Genomic DNA, 14041 nt, shown 5'->3' on the forward strand with positions numbered 1-14041 from the left:
AATATTCTTAATTCTTATCTATGTTGCAAATAATGATGTCGAAAATTACGTTTACGAATTTAGTTAATATGTAATTCAAATTTCAAATATACAATATAATAATATATTATTATATTGTCTATTCGAAATATTCTATTAAATAGAAAATATTACAATATAATACGCTGTAAAGATTTCATAAATATAATAAGGGAAACAAATTCTGTACATTTTAAATTATTTATAAGGAGCCGTAGACCATAGAACATTTTCTATGTGTAGATCGCGATACATAGTTTGGAAACCACTGGACTTTGCATACTGACTCAACTTTACTGTACTGTATATAGTCTATAGATCATCCATTCCAGTGTCGTGTATAATTATAGACCATGGCTTAAGATTATCTTAAGCCATCGTGGTATAGTTAGTTAGTAGACTAGTGGAAAATGCCAAGTTGACGAATAATGATAACATGATTTTTGTAACGTCCGATTTTTGTTTACATAAACCATGGTCTTAGAAGCTGATATATTATCTACAAAACAATAAAACCGAGCATAAAAACAATGATCAGATAAATATCTATTCATTTATTCAGTAATAATTATTAGATATTTTAATCTCTGAACTTTCCGTCTTGTTTATTACTTTATTATGCATTGAGCAAATGTTTTTAAAACTTCATACTTCATTGTTCATAGTCAATTATCATATTTAATTACCTAGTTGTGTCATACAATTGATGGTTGTATTGATATATAGTTACAAATAAAATTTATCAACTAATCTTATAATAGTTTGTAGCTTAAATAACTAAATTAAATGGAAGAAGCTAATATACCATTCCATAGTAGTACAACATTGGTGTTACGCCCACAAACAAATGATGGTCAAGTAGTACATTTAAAATTGAAGAAACCAAAAAAAAGTCATAAACAGGTTAGTTGGGATGCACACACTGTTGACAATGAACACTTGAACAAGAAAAAGAGCAAATGCTGTTGTATTTACAAAAAACCAAAAAAATTTGGTGAGCCCGATACAGATGAAAGCAACGAAAGTGGTGATGATGAATGTGCCAGTTGTATTGGGAATAAAAAAACACATCAACTGTATAAGCCTGAGAACAAAAATGATGAACCTAAAGAAGACGAATGTTAAAATACATATAAATGTATCTTTTCACTAAATGTAAACTTGTATGTATAAAACTATTTGACCTTAAATTTTCCTTTTTTATTTTTGTTTAGTTCAACTACATCCACCTATTTGTTTGAATATTAACAGTTTTTTTATTAAATTTTTGTTGATATGCGATTGCATTTGATTTATTTAAATTTCATTCATTCATTTTAATATACAGACACACCATTTGTAAGTCAGTAACTTGTAACATGTGAATTAAACAAATATAACCAGAATCATCTAATGGATTATTTTACACTCTTAGAGAATTAATTGCTCTACATCCCTGTAGGGAATTATGACATAGAGTTGTAGGTGATGTTAGTTACTCAAGTTGTATATATTTTGGAAAAATTGTGGCTAGGTTGGTGTGGTGAAGTATTTATCAATTGTTATATTATGGTTACTAAATTACAATTAATCAACCGCATAAATTAGTAAATACTTTAATATTAACATGTTTTGGATGTTGTAAATACTAATTTTCAATCAATAAATAATAATATTTTAACAAAATAATAGAGCTACTTGATACTTTACAAACATTCTTTCTTTCCCAAAAGTGATAATTTAAATTTTATTCTTTCATTTTGTTCTAGCTTAGGATTTTCATTACTTTAATCAATATTGAAACTAAATGTGTATTATGAGCTTTTGGCTTTTTACTTGCAAGTAATTTTTTGTTGATTGAAAATTGGCATGATCATGATGTTTAAGTTGTGTTAAAAATGTTATTTACAACTTAGGTATTGTGTACATCAATTATAAGTTACTGTTTGTAGAATCATATAATATTTAAATATATATATTAAATATTAAAATACAATAACTGTGATCAACATTATTTTTAATGGTAACTAATAGTTAAAATATATTTAAACATTAATAATCAGAAATCATATATAAAATTATAAGGTACATACATTTTACAAAGCAAGAGGAAAATACAATACAAAAAGATAGAGCTAATATCCAAAAACTGCAAAAGTAATAGTAAAATAATTATAAAAATCAATAACATTAGTGAGTGATTTAGTGCATAGATTTAAATGCAATTTATTATGGCCTTTATTTATTATGATTTACAAAAATAAGTTTAAAAAAAATTGTTATTGATTTTCAAATTAATTTACACATAATTGTATATCAAAATCTTTTGGAGTAGTAAATATTTGAATATTCCATATATAATTCAATAGTACTGCTGATGCCTAAATTAACTGAAAAGTACCAATTTTTTGTTCAAAATATAATTCAACATACAGTGTAACACTAAACAGAGAAAGATTAAATTTTGTAATTTATAATAACTAATCCTATGGAATTGGTTTATTTATAAAATAAATGTCATAATTGGAGGACCTCTAAAACTCCACCAACAAGTTTTAATGAGCCAGTTACTAAAACTTGAAAGCTTGTATCTTTTTCAGAAGAGCTGCACATTTTAACATACTTGATAGTTTCTTGGATAGAATTAAATACTTTTACATCACAAAAATCTATAACATTTTTCATATCATAACATTTGACCAATTGCTCATCATAATTAAAATTCAAATCAACCGTATCTGAAAAAAAATAATGATAATAATAAAAACAAAAATATAAGTGAGTCATCAAATTATTCATAGTTTTAAATTTTAATATACCCATGTGTCTTTTGAATGAATAAACTATACAAAAAAAATTTTTAATTTCTACTGAAAGACTCATAATGGTTTACAAAAACAATTTATTAATTTAATCAATTGTGCATTATTCGTTCATTGAATATTTAGTAATAGTTTCTGGACCCAGCAACAAGAGTATCTAGAGTATCGACTGAATAAGAATAAAGTTAAATTAGTAGTCGGAGCTGACAGCATCACTAAGCTAAGCTATTGACCAGATAAGCAAATTTAATTGATATCATTTTAGGTAGAAAGCTTTAAAATAATATATGATTAGTAAAAAAAAAATATTCCATTTTAGTTTATTTCTAAACCATCATACTTTTATTAGCAAACTTTAATAGTTAATTATTATAACAATGCATTATAAATATTATGAATTATGATTAATGGTGGTTACCTGGACGGTGGTTATCAATTGATGTAATAATTGGACATAACAAAACTAAATCTATTTTGTTTTCAGTTAATAGTATTTTTAAAAATGTACTATAATCTCTGAACGCCGTCACATTGAATATTAAAATATTTCGAACACCCCTGAACAAAAGAAATAAAAAAATAAAAATTTATTTAAATATAACAAGTAGTATTTAACTTACAAAATATCCAAAAATATTCAATACAAAATTAATATATACGTCAGTAAATGGTGCAGCAGAAAATAATGTTCTCAATACATAAATTATATTATGAAAATTAACTTAGGTTTTGGTTAAAATCTTTTAGTTAAGATAATTTTTGGATAAAATATGTTTTGTAGAATATATTTTCTGTTTTACATTTGGTACATATATTTAGCCAAAATACGGTTCTAATGTATAATTTTTGTGATTAAACGCAGTTTGGGAAAAAAATTTTTCTTACAATATATTTTCCCCCTAAAATATGATTCTCATTACATATTTTGGGATATTTTATTTTACCCGTTTTTTAACTTACAATTGTGACTTAGGACAAACATTTTGGTACCATTTACTGCATAACTGAATACTCTCAATTGTATGAGCTCCATCCAAGAAATATGATAAATTGGGTGTTATGTTTAAAACTTGATTGCGGCCAAGCCATTTAACATTCCTTAATGCTTGTTTATCTAGTTTGTTAATTTCCCAAATTGGAGCTTGTTTCATTCCACTAAGTCCAACATGGCATTTTTTTATCCAATCTAGAACAAATTTAAAATAGTTATCATAATTTTTTTTTTCATCAAACTATTCGTAATCACAAATCAAATAATTATTTTTACAATATAATGATTAATAATTTTAAAATTTTAAAATTTTAAAATTTATTGGTAATTAAATAATTTACATGAATGTAAAACAAACAAAAACAAAAGCTAACTCAATGTATTCCAATTATAATATAATAATATTATTAAGTTTTTTTTTTTTAGAAGAGATACATTTTTTCTGATACACTATAGTCATCTAGTCATCTACTTTCTAAGTCAAACAAATTTAACCATTATTAAAAAAACCCTAACAGTAAATAATGTTGACATATTATATACAAAATATGTAAATACTAACCATATTTATTGTTACGATTGATCCACGCATTAGAAAGTTGAATAGCAAGTGAAGCATTTATCTCTTGTGCTGTATTTAGAACTCCTAATTCTGAAGTATTTTCATTCCAATTATACTTGTTAAATGATGGAGCTTCCAATAACGTTGTCTAAAATTATAGCAAGTACATATAAACATTATATCAGATTGTTATTGGCAATAAATCTAATAAAATATTAGTTAATTTGAATAAATAAAATTACTATAAATAATTGATATTATTTACTTGCCTGTTTTTCTACACTACGTTCAATTAATATTTGATGGGTTTCTTTAGGTTGATCACTAGCAACAATTGTTACAGAATTTGGCTTCATAATTCCACTTTTTTGCCAAGCAATTTCTTGTAAAGTATTTCCTAGTACTGTTGTGTGATCAAATCCTAGTGATGAAATTCCAACAATTGATGTTTTTCTATAATTATTCAAGTATTATTTTTCGAAAAATTATATTTAAGGAAAAATGAAACATACCTTAATATATTAGTAGAGTCATATTCGCCCCCAATTCCGGTTTCTATGATAGCAACATCTACTTTTTCATCGACAAACATTTTAAATGCCATAACTGTCAGAAACATGAAATAGGCAGGTAATTCTTCTTCGTTACCCTAAAATAATAAGAAGTATTAATTCATAAAATAATAAAAACAATTATTCTTCTCAACATGTTGTTGAAATAATGTTTTTAAAATGAATTAGTGAGATATAATTTAGTTAAGTTTTATGCTGAAAATTTAGATTAAATTTACTTTACTAACATACAGTACATAAATAGTTTTTTAGACAAAATAAATAATAACTTACACGTTTAGATAATAGTGTATTGTAGACACTCCAAAAATAAAACACAAACTTTTCATCAGTAATGACTTTTCCATTAATTCTAAATCTTTCCTTGACAGAGATTAAATGTGGTGAAGTAAATAAGCCAGTGCGATAACCTTTATATAGCAACAATTGTTCACAAAATACACATGTGGATCCTTTACCTTTTGTTCCAGCAACATGAATGACTGAAAGTTTGTCCAAATCTTCATTACTCAAACCGCATCTATTTTCATTTATAGCCTTCAGAACAATTTATATTAGCTACCAACACCAAGAGTAAATCTATTAAATTGTTCTTAAACATTTTAATAGTTTTAACTATAGTTACCTATTTAAAAATGTGTTCACCTGTCTTAATTTCAAATTTCCTGGATGACGAGTTAACTTAGAAGTAAGACTTTGCAAAGAATTCAACATTTTGACTGAATCCTATAAGAATTTTTAATTTTAATTATATAATATTTAATTAACTGTTTAAACCATACTTGATATCAGTGGCGTGGCGAACATTATTAAGTTATGAGGCACAGTTATATTGTCAGACCCACCACCCACCCCACCCATCACAAAAAACATTAAAAAAATTTTTCAAGATAAGACATATTTATTCATTTAAATAATAATGTTTTTTTTAACACATCATATGATCTTTGAGGACACCCACCACCCCTCAAACTGAGACATGTGCCTCAAATATAGTCCTCGTCACTCCACTGCTTGATATAGTTATTTGATATTTGCTTAGTCGATCGCTTAAATCTAAGCGATTCATTTAATATTTTCAATATAACCAGGTACATAATTATATGGTATATAATTTTGGAGAGTTTAACAAACATCCATACAATTAATTCAAAAATAATAGCTTTATATTTTACTAGCACTTCCAATAATTCTATAAAAAAACACTATTATTCAAATACAAAAATAAATAACTCTGATAAACTTAGATATTTGTATGCCTCTATTTTTCCTGCCATATTAAAGTTCAAATTTCCTGTTAGCTTAAAATCCATACAACATGTATCCAACTCAACTAATAATTCATGAACCAAAATTAAATTTAAACCATTGAATTGCTTCTATTTATAATATACTAAGATATTATTCATAATAAATATACATATCTGTAAATTTTTAATACAGCTCATAAAACAAATACATTACATACCTATATTTCTAAATATTATCTATTTGTTAAGGGAGTACCATTTTGTAACTATTACATTTTTTTTTTTTTTGTATTTGAACAAAATATTAATTTGTTTTAATAAAAATGTATGAAATAACTTTTTTTATTATTGAAAATAATGGTATAAACAAATCCAAATTCAAGTGTTTGAAAATTTAGAAATTTATGCAATAACCAGTTTTAAAAATTTGTAATAATAGGTACAAATAATAAAATAAACTAAAGATTTTTTTATTTTAACAAGTTACAATAAGTACTGGATACTTAAAAGCTATATTATTATTATTATATCACTGCATTTGAAAATAATAGATACTCATCATCTCTATTCTTGGTCTCTTTGAACGAACAGCTACGCAAATAAAAAAATATTGATAAAATATTATTATTATGTACACAAGGACATTTTGGCTATAGAGGAACGTTTCCAACAGGTGTCAGTGTGTCACACTTATCATTTGAGCAATCAATAATCATATTAATGATGCCATGTATGATATATATATTATATATCACGAGATTGTGTGCCTTGAGTGAATACGTCCAAATATACAAGAAATACAATATAACACAATATGTTTAAACTACTTGCTACTAAAATATCACATGCTACCCAGTACCCACAACTGCAGTACATATTTATAATACAAATATAAAATATATATAAATGGAGTAAAAATTGTGTTTCTTACGTCATACGAATGCGAACCGATGTCGTTAAAGATAATGCTCATTTTTCTCCTGCCGATAGCACCAGAAACGTTCAAACATATACTTTTTAAAAGTTTACAATTGTTGACGTACGCCGCGGACATAATACGCAATACTATATAATATTATTATGCACTTAATAGGAAATCAGAGCAGTAATAATAACAGGTAATGTAATATTATTGCGAAAGAAAAATATGAGATTCATTCGACAGTGGTTGCTCTTGAATCGCGGAAGAAAAAGGGCGGGACACGTTATAGGTTATGGAACTTAATACATGTTAATCGGTGTTTACTTGGGTATCTATCTGAAATAAAATGCCCTAATTTATTATCGGCCGGTAGGTACACAGCCGCCTTTCGGATTTCGGCATTTTAGGAAACCACGGTTTCGATCCGAACATTAGATTATTATTATTATTATTATTATTATCATATCATCATCATCACTCACTCATCACGTTGCGTGTACCTATATATAAATAATTTAATTATATATCCATATTTATTTTCGTACGGGGACGTCGGAGTTGCGGACGTCGTCGCCTCGTCCGGTGTGCGGCTGTGCAATATAGCAATATATTCTATTATTTTAGTCATAGATATTACCACAGAGTCGACGAGGTGCATTGACAAGTTGCCCAAAACGGACGGTTACATTGTACACTTTGAACATTATTATAGTTTTTGTATATTCGATCTTGACATTTGGATTGCAATATTATTATTATTTGATTAGTAGGTAATCGCAGCCCTTGGCGTACGCCGACCGATCGACTATGGACAAAAAAAGAAAAGGCTATAGAAGAGGAGACACAATTTTAATCGATAAACCGTTTGTTCACGCTCTAAAGTCTACATTCAAAAACGAAAAATGTGATTATTGCTACTCCGAGTAAGTATATTACCTTATTCTAGGGTGCTGAAGTTTTCAAAATAAAAATACCTACATGAAAAATGTTTAAAATATCTTTTTCTACTTCTCCCATATTATCTACCCTCCAAATAAAAATAAATTGTATTTAATACCTATCTGCAGTTTTCAATTTTTAAAAATGTATACCTATAATTTTCTATTGAACATGTTAATTATTAACTCATTTTTAAGCTATAGCTTGGACGTATAATATATGCATGTATGTAGTATGTAAACCTATTATATATAGATAACAGAAGTAAACCAAAAATAAAAAATAAAAATACTGTTTTATTTTAAAAACAATTTTGATAGTGTTGAGTTTTTGTTTACCATTTTATTATGTTTGAACTTAGAGTAATATAACTAAAAGTTATGAAAAATATAAATTTAAAATTGGGTATAAAGGGGAGGCAATACTTTAGCTAAGGAGGTCCAGACTCCAATCCCCCCACCCGATTTTCACCAATTGATAGATATAATATAATATTTTGGTGTAGAGGAAAATCTCGCAGGGGAGGCAACCGCCTCCCCTGCCTCCCCCGTGCGCACGCTTATGCAGGACAACATTTTACTAAAAAACAAGACAATCCTTCTTGTGTATACTACCCTATCTGATCACATTAACTTATACTGATTATGCATTGACCTATGTTTTATTATAGGTACTCATATAATTTATTATAGCATATTTATATATTTATAATAATCACTTATGTTTGAATTTTAGGGATAACCTGTCTAGATGTTCAGGATGTCAATACATCCTTTATTGTAACCGTACTTGCCAGAAGCTTTCCTGGACTGAGCATAAGCGAGAATGTGCTAGAATGAAAAAAATTCATCCTAAAATACTACCAGATGCAGCACGGATTATGTCAAAAATACTAATTAAGCTTAAGGTTGTAATACATGTTCAAAAATTGTATATATATATAATGAGTACATACAGTATTCATACATATCTGTGTTATAATATAATATATTATGTAGAATGGAGGAAGTACAGAAAAAGGTTATTACACATCTAATCGTTCTAGAACATTCAAGGATCTCATGTCACGTAATATTATTTATTTATATAGTATTTTAATTAAAATATATACCTAACTCACTAAGGTATATTATTTTAGATTATCCAGATTTAAAGGATGACACCCATCGATTAGAACATTTCTCTACACTATGTGAAGTGTTAAAAGAATACATGGGTGAAGTTAATCTTCCTAACGCTGTTGAATTACTTGGAATTTATGGCCGGGTGAGTAGAATAATATAAAATGTCTACATTAATTCCAGGAATAACATAATAGGTATGTATGTCAATGTGATAAGTAATTATATGTTTAAAATGTTTAAAAAAACACTGGCTATAAATATATATTTTGTATGTATTTTACTTGCTACCGCCAAGTAAGAACTATACAGTATATAGCTACTTTTCATACTTCATTAAATCATAAATTTATAAATATATCATAATTTCACATTTTTTGGCTGTTTAAGATTTGAATATGTTTTAACTAATTATTTTTATGATTTTTATTTATTCTGTAATTATTTTGTATTTTTGTAAATATAGTAGTAGCTTGTTTTAAAGATAGGAATTTTTAAATGTATTTTGATTTAAAATTTTTAAATAATCGTAGACTGTTTTTTTTTTTTTGTAGATGTGCATTAATGCATTTAATATATTGGATGATAATTTAAACACCATAGGAACTGGAATATATTTAGCAGCTTCAGTAATAAATCATTCATGTGTACCTAATGCAACTGCAACATTTGATGGTAGTACATTGAGAATTGGTGCTATTATGGATATTGAATATTCTGATCCAGAATTGGTAACCAATAATACAAATCTATATTATTTGTGATTAGTTAACTATAAATATTAAACAATTTCTTAGCATGTATTTATATCATATTTGGAACTCATGCAAACTACATCAGAAAGACGAAGTGAATTACAAAATAACTATTATTTCTTATGTGAATGCTTACGTTGTGTTACAAATTATGAGCAAAATTTTGTAAACTCAATGCTCTGTGAAAATTCTGATTGTCAAGCTGCAGTTCCTATGAAAAGCAAACAAGATGAGGTGTGTTTTAATCTAAACTTTAAACTTATGTAAAAATAAATAAAAGATAAAAACTTTACATACAAAATAATTTTCAGGTTTTGGATTCAATTAGTTGTTCAAAATGTTTGAAAAAAATCAGTGAAGATAAAATTAAAACCTTTTACGATGTGACTGATTTCACAGAGTTCCAATTAAGTAGAATGAAAGATATTGGTTGTATCCTTTTTATAGATCCTAATGTACTCATTTTATGTAAGTTGTTTGTATAAGAAAAGTGTAAAAATATTCCATTAACTTTTTTAGATCTTGATGTTTGTAAAATGTGTCTGGAGAAACAAAATGGTATCTTTCATCCAAACAACATTAACCATGTTAAAATATTGGATTTAGCTTTTGAAAGTGCCATAAAAATGGAGCAATGGAAAGAGAGTTTGAAATATGGAATTCTTTTGATCGATGGATATAGGTAAAAAGTTATTTCAACAATTACAAAGCCAAAAACAATGGATGTTCATAATTTATCCAAATTAACAATACCTACTAAACCAATTATTATTTATATTTTATGATTTTTAAATTACAAAAGCAATTTGTTGGTCATATGAAAAAGTAACACCATTATATCAACTTTCTTTAGGAAAAATGAATGATGAATCAAATTATGTATTCCAAATGGCTATGGTCGGAATATTATGGAATGATAATTTTGTTTTATTAATTGCTTTTTCTTTTTATTAAAATCCATTATTAACTAATAGTTTAAAAACATTTAAAAAAAAAATTGTTTTCATATTAATTATTTATGTTTTAATATTAATATTTTCAGGGTTTATTATAATGAATGGCACCCTTCTTTAGGAGTTTTGTACATGAAATTGTTTAAATTGTCTTCCATTGTTGAAAATTCTGAATCAGCTGTAAAGTACTTGAAAAAGGGAATGTCTATCTTAAAAGTCACACATGGGGAAGATCATAAATTATATAAAAATGAAGTTCTTCCATACTATAAAGAATTAATTCAGTATTTTTAAACATTAAATAATAAATTCAATATTTGATGCATTAATATGTAATGATATAATATTATGACGTACATGATTGTGTTTTGTGTACATAGTTTATACTAATAGACGGAACATGGTTGTAGCTCCGGTGTCCAAGTGTGATGTGGCGCTGATTAAGGTAGTACACCGTACAAGAACTATGAGATTGTGAAATAATTTTTTATTTTACTTGTTCCTACGACTTATCAATACACTGCATATTGTCACAATAGTAATAGTATATTATTGTTATCCTTCTGGTTTCAAATTTTCAACTGTTTGTCTTGAATCTTTCAATAATATACTTTTTATTTATATTTGCCTTTTAGGTATTATTTTTTGGTTTTCCTTATGTTGATTAACTTAATTTTGACTTTCAAGTTTGTACTAAGATGCTTAGGTCAGAATAAAGTTTACAAAACTAATTTTATTTGAAAATGAATAATATATATGAATCTAACTTATAATTATATATTTTTAAACTTTTTTTGAAATATTTTTTGTAGATATTATTAATTAAATTGTTGTGACTGAATAATACTATTATTTATTTATAATAATAATAATATATTAAAATTTAATATAATAATATTTTATTATTTTGGTTCAATTCTTAATTATTTTAACTGCGCTGTTGACTGTTGAGTATAAATTGAACAATTCAATGAAATTCTAGAATATAATGTATATAATATAATGTACCTACTAATTATAGAAATATTTTTTACCTTTTACTGTCGAATGAATATCCTATTTATGTTTTTTTGCTATTTCTACTAAATCCTCAACCATTGAACATTGTCATTTATGAGAATGGAAAATTAATATACAATACGTGTTTATACCTAGTATTACTATGAATCATGATTAATTTATACCGGCAATACCAAATAATAACTAAATACTAACTTACTATAGTAATTGCTGAATAGTTAAGTATTTAAATTTTTCATTTTTCAGAACCATAAATAATAATAATATAATATAATCTTAAATTATCAATATGCGAATAGCGATTAAGATTTAAAAAAAACTATGTAAGGTTAGATAACGGCTTTAAATAGAATAGTTGGACAACGAGACATTATTTTCGGATCACAAATTGTATTTATCAAAAATTTGTTAAAAATTACCTTATAGCGCTATCTAGGTGTTGATAAATATTTAATGAAAATTTCATTTTGTATTTTCGTGTTACCATTTATTATTCAAAATATTTTAATCAAATTATGAAATGAAAAGAATATCACTATGTCAGCATTTATAAATGTAAATATCAATCCTGGGAAACTTAAAATTTAGGATAAACTAACAAAGAAACAACGCCCAAATAACTATAATGATCCATCAATGTATGGCCATTGGCCAGTTCACAAAGCCCCGTCTGATCCTCCCAAAGTTTTTTTATTTCGTCGTTTTTAGGAATGCCAAAAAAAGTTTAAGAAGCACTATGTGAACCATGAATCGCAAAATAATCAAACATAATAACCAACAAATCAATAAACGTATTCTTAAAAAGTTAAAACCAATGATTAAACACAGTCTACGGTAATGAGATTTCGTTTAAATAATAATACATGACACAACATACCCATATAATTATTATAAAGCCGTAAATGATCATAAATAACTCAATAATAATTATTATTATTGAAAATTAAATTTCAATAACTAAATATTTTGGCTAGAAATGAGAATATAAAATTATAATATCTAATGTAATTTGAGTTACCCACCGGAAGCTTTACTATAGTAACTCACTTTTTTGTGTGTTAAAATATTAGAACCCTACGGTATTTATATGCATAAAACATTTTAAAGTATATTATGTTTATTTGCCATATTGCAGACTATAGTTATGAGTGTTATGTCTTATAAATTATACTCTGATTTGAGTACTAATTTTTACAAACTATACAAATATAGATAGTAACATAGATTTATTATTAACATATAGAAGATATCTTCTTTACATTGTGGTATAATATAGGTACTAACTATGAACTATGAAGCTTGTCTATTCATTGCTTATACAAGTTATACAGTATTATCATAGATTAAAATATATGTTAAATCTATGATATTACTAGTTAGTACATGATTTCATCGTGTTTAAAACAAAATATGAATTTTGCTAATGAAATTTGCATTAATTTGCTGGATGAATAACTATCAAAATTATTACAGTAATATTGAAGTCCAGCGCATATGGAGGTGGTAACTGGTCAGTCATTTTTGAATAATATTCAATGATCATATTATTGTTGTATACTTATAATTGATATTGATATTATATTATTACACATAAATTATTATTTTATAAGCACTTAACGTGTTAACACCAAATAATATTTTCTTGACAAGCATCGAAATATGAATCACGTCGTGTTCGCATTACAAAGTAGGATTTGTTTTATTTCCCCAAACCTCAAATATCATATGTGCTTTTACTTATTTACCCACTTATAATACAATACGACCTGACCGATAGTCTCAGCTTAAAATTATTTTTCGTATCCTATGATCCATCGATGAAATTGAATTATACATCCATAAAGATCACCTCTTAGACTACAGACTACTGTAGAGCAAAAAGCGATTAACTATATTCGCTATCCTTATGCTTTTGGACCAATTAGGCACAAACAACATTAATTAAATAACTAACAAAAATCACCTTCAACATTGAATCATTTTTCTTAGTGTTTTCATCCCCTAAAACTAAGAAGAAAATAATTTGAAAAATTTAAACACTTCAATAATACAGTCATGCCCTATAAAATCTAAATGACAATCTAAAATAGTAAAAACAATTATTTTTGCTATACAGTAGTAGTAACAATATTTTTTT

At 26.1% G+C, this 14041-nt stretch overlaps 3 protein-coding genes across 12 annotated transcripts; 2 read left to right on the forward strand and 1 right to left on the reverse strand.

Annotated features, from left to right (window-relative positions):
- Window positions 1–571: 571 nt before the first annotated feature.
- Window positions 572–7260, reverse strand: Fpgs1 (Folylpolyglutamate synthase 1). Of its 6 annotated transcripts, none has more exons than XM_015514380.2 (9): window positions 7126–7260; window positions 5590–5670; window positions 5218–5481; window positions 4885–5021; window positions 4642–4825; window positions 4373–4520; window positions 3780–4005; window positions 3238–3377; window positions 572–2735 (listed from the first exon to the last, which is right to left on the reverse strand). In XM_015514380.2, the coding sequence occupies exons 1-9, from the start codon at window positions 7246–7248 to the stop codon at window positions 2515–2517; spliced, it is 1524 nt and encodes a 507-aa protein (XP_015369866.2). In that variant the 5' UTR covers window positions 7249–7260; the 3' UTR covers window positions 572–2514. The 6 variants fall into 6 exon arrangements, with proteins under 6 accessions (XP_015369866.2, XP_015369865.2, XP_015369868.2 ...); XM_015514379.2 differs by having other exon boundaries at window positions 5218–5464; window positions 5570–5670; XM_015514382.2 differs by lacking the exon at window positions 7126–7260 and adding an exon at window positions 6413–6431 and having other exon boundaries at window positions 5218–5464; window positions 5570–5670.
- Window positions 805–1294, forward strand: LOC107165930 (E3 ubiquitin-protein ligase PPP1R11-like). The gene has a single exon (XM_015514367.2). It carries the CDS (start codon window positions 805–807, stop codon window positions 1141–1143), a length of 339 nt encoding a protein of 112 aa, XP_015369853.1. The 3' UTR covers window positions 1144–1294.
- Window positions 7174–11507, forward strand: Smyd3 (SET and MYND domain containing, class 3). Of its 5 annotated transcripts, none has more exons than XM_015514386.2 (10): window positions 7174–7312; window positions 7884–8039; window positions 8791–8962; window positions 9054–9123; window positions 9194–9321; window positions 9731–9907; window positions 9974–10165; window positions 10243–10363; window positions 10451–10613; window positions 10974–11507. In XM_015514386.2, the coding sequence occupies exons 2-10, from the start codon at window positions 7924–7926 to the stop codon at window positions 11176–11178; spliced, it is 1344 nt and encodes a 447-aa protein (XP_015369872.1). In that variant the 5' UTR covers window positions 7174–7312; window positions 7884–7923; the 3' UTR covers window positions 11179–11507. The 5 variants fall into 5 exon arrangements, 4 of the variants coding, with proteins under 4 accessions (XP_015369872.1, XP_015369873.1, XP_015369869.1 ...); XM_015514387.2 differs by having other exon boundaries at window positions 7182–7312; window positions 7887–8039; XR_001506102.2 differs by lacking the exon at window positions 7174–7312 and adding an exon at window positions 7578–7805 and having other exon boundaries at window positions 10243–10386; window positions 10974–11213.
- Window positions 11508–14041: the final 2534 nt, after the last annotated feature.

This window comes from Diuraphis noxia, unplaced genomic scaffold (genome assembly GCF_037042655.1).
Source record: "Diuraphis noxia isolate RWA-SAM2 unplaced genomic scaffold, SU_Dnox_SAM2 contig0004, whole genome shotgun sequence".
In the NCBI taxonomy this organism is placed as follows: domain Eukaryota; kingdom Metazoa; phylum Arthropoda; class Insecta; order Hemiptera; family Aphididae; genus Diuraphis; species Diuraphis noxia.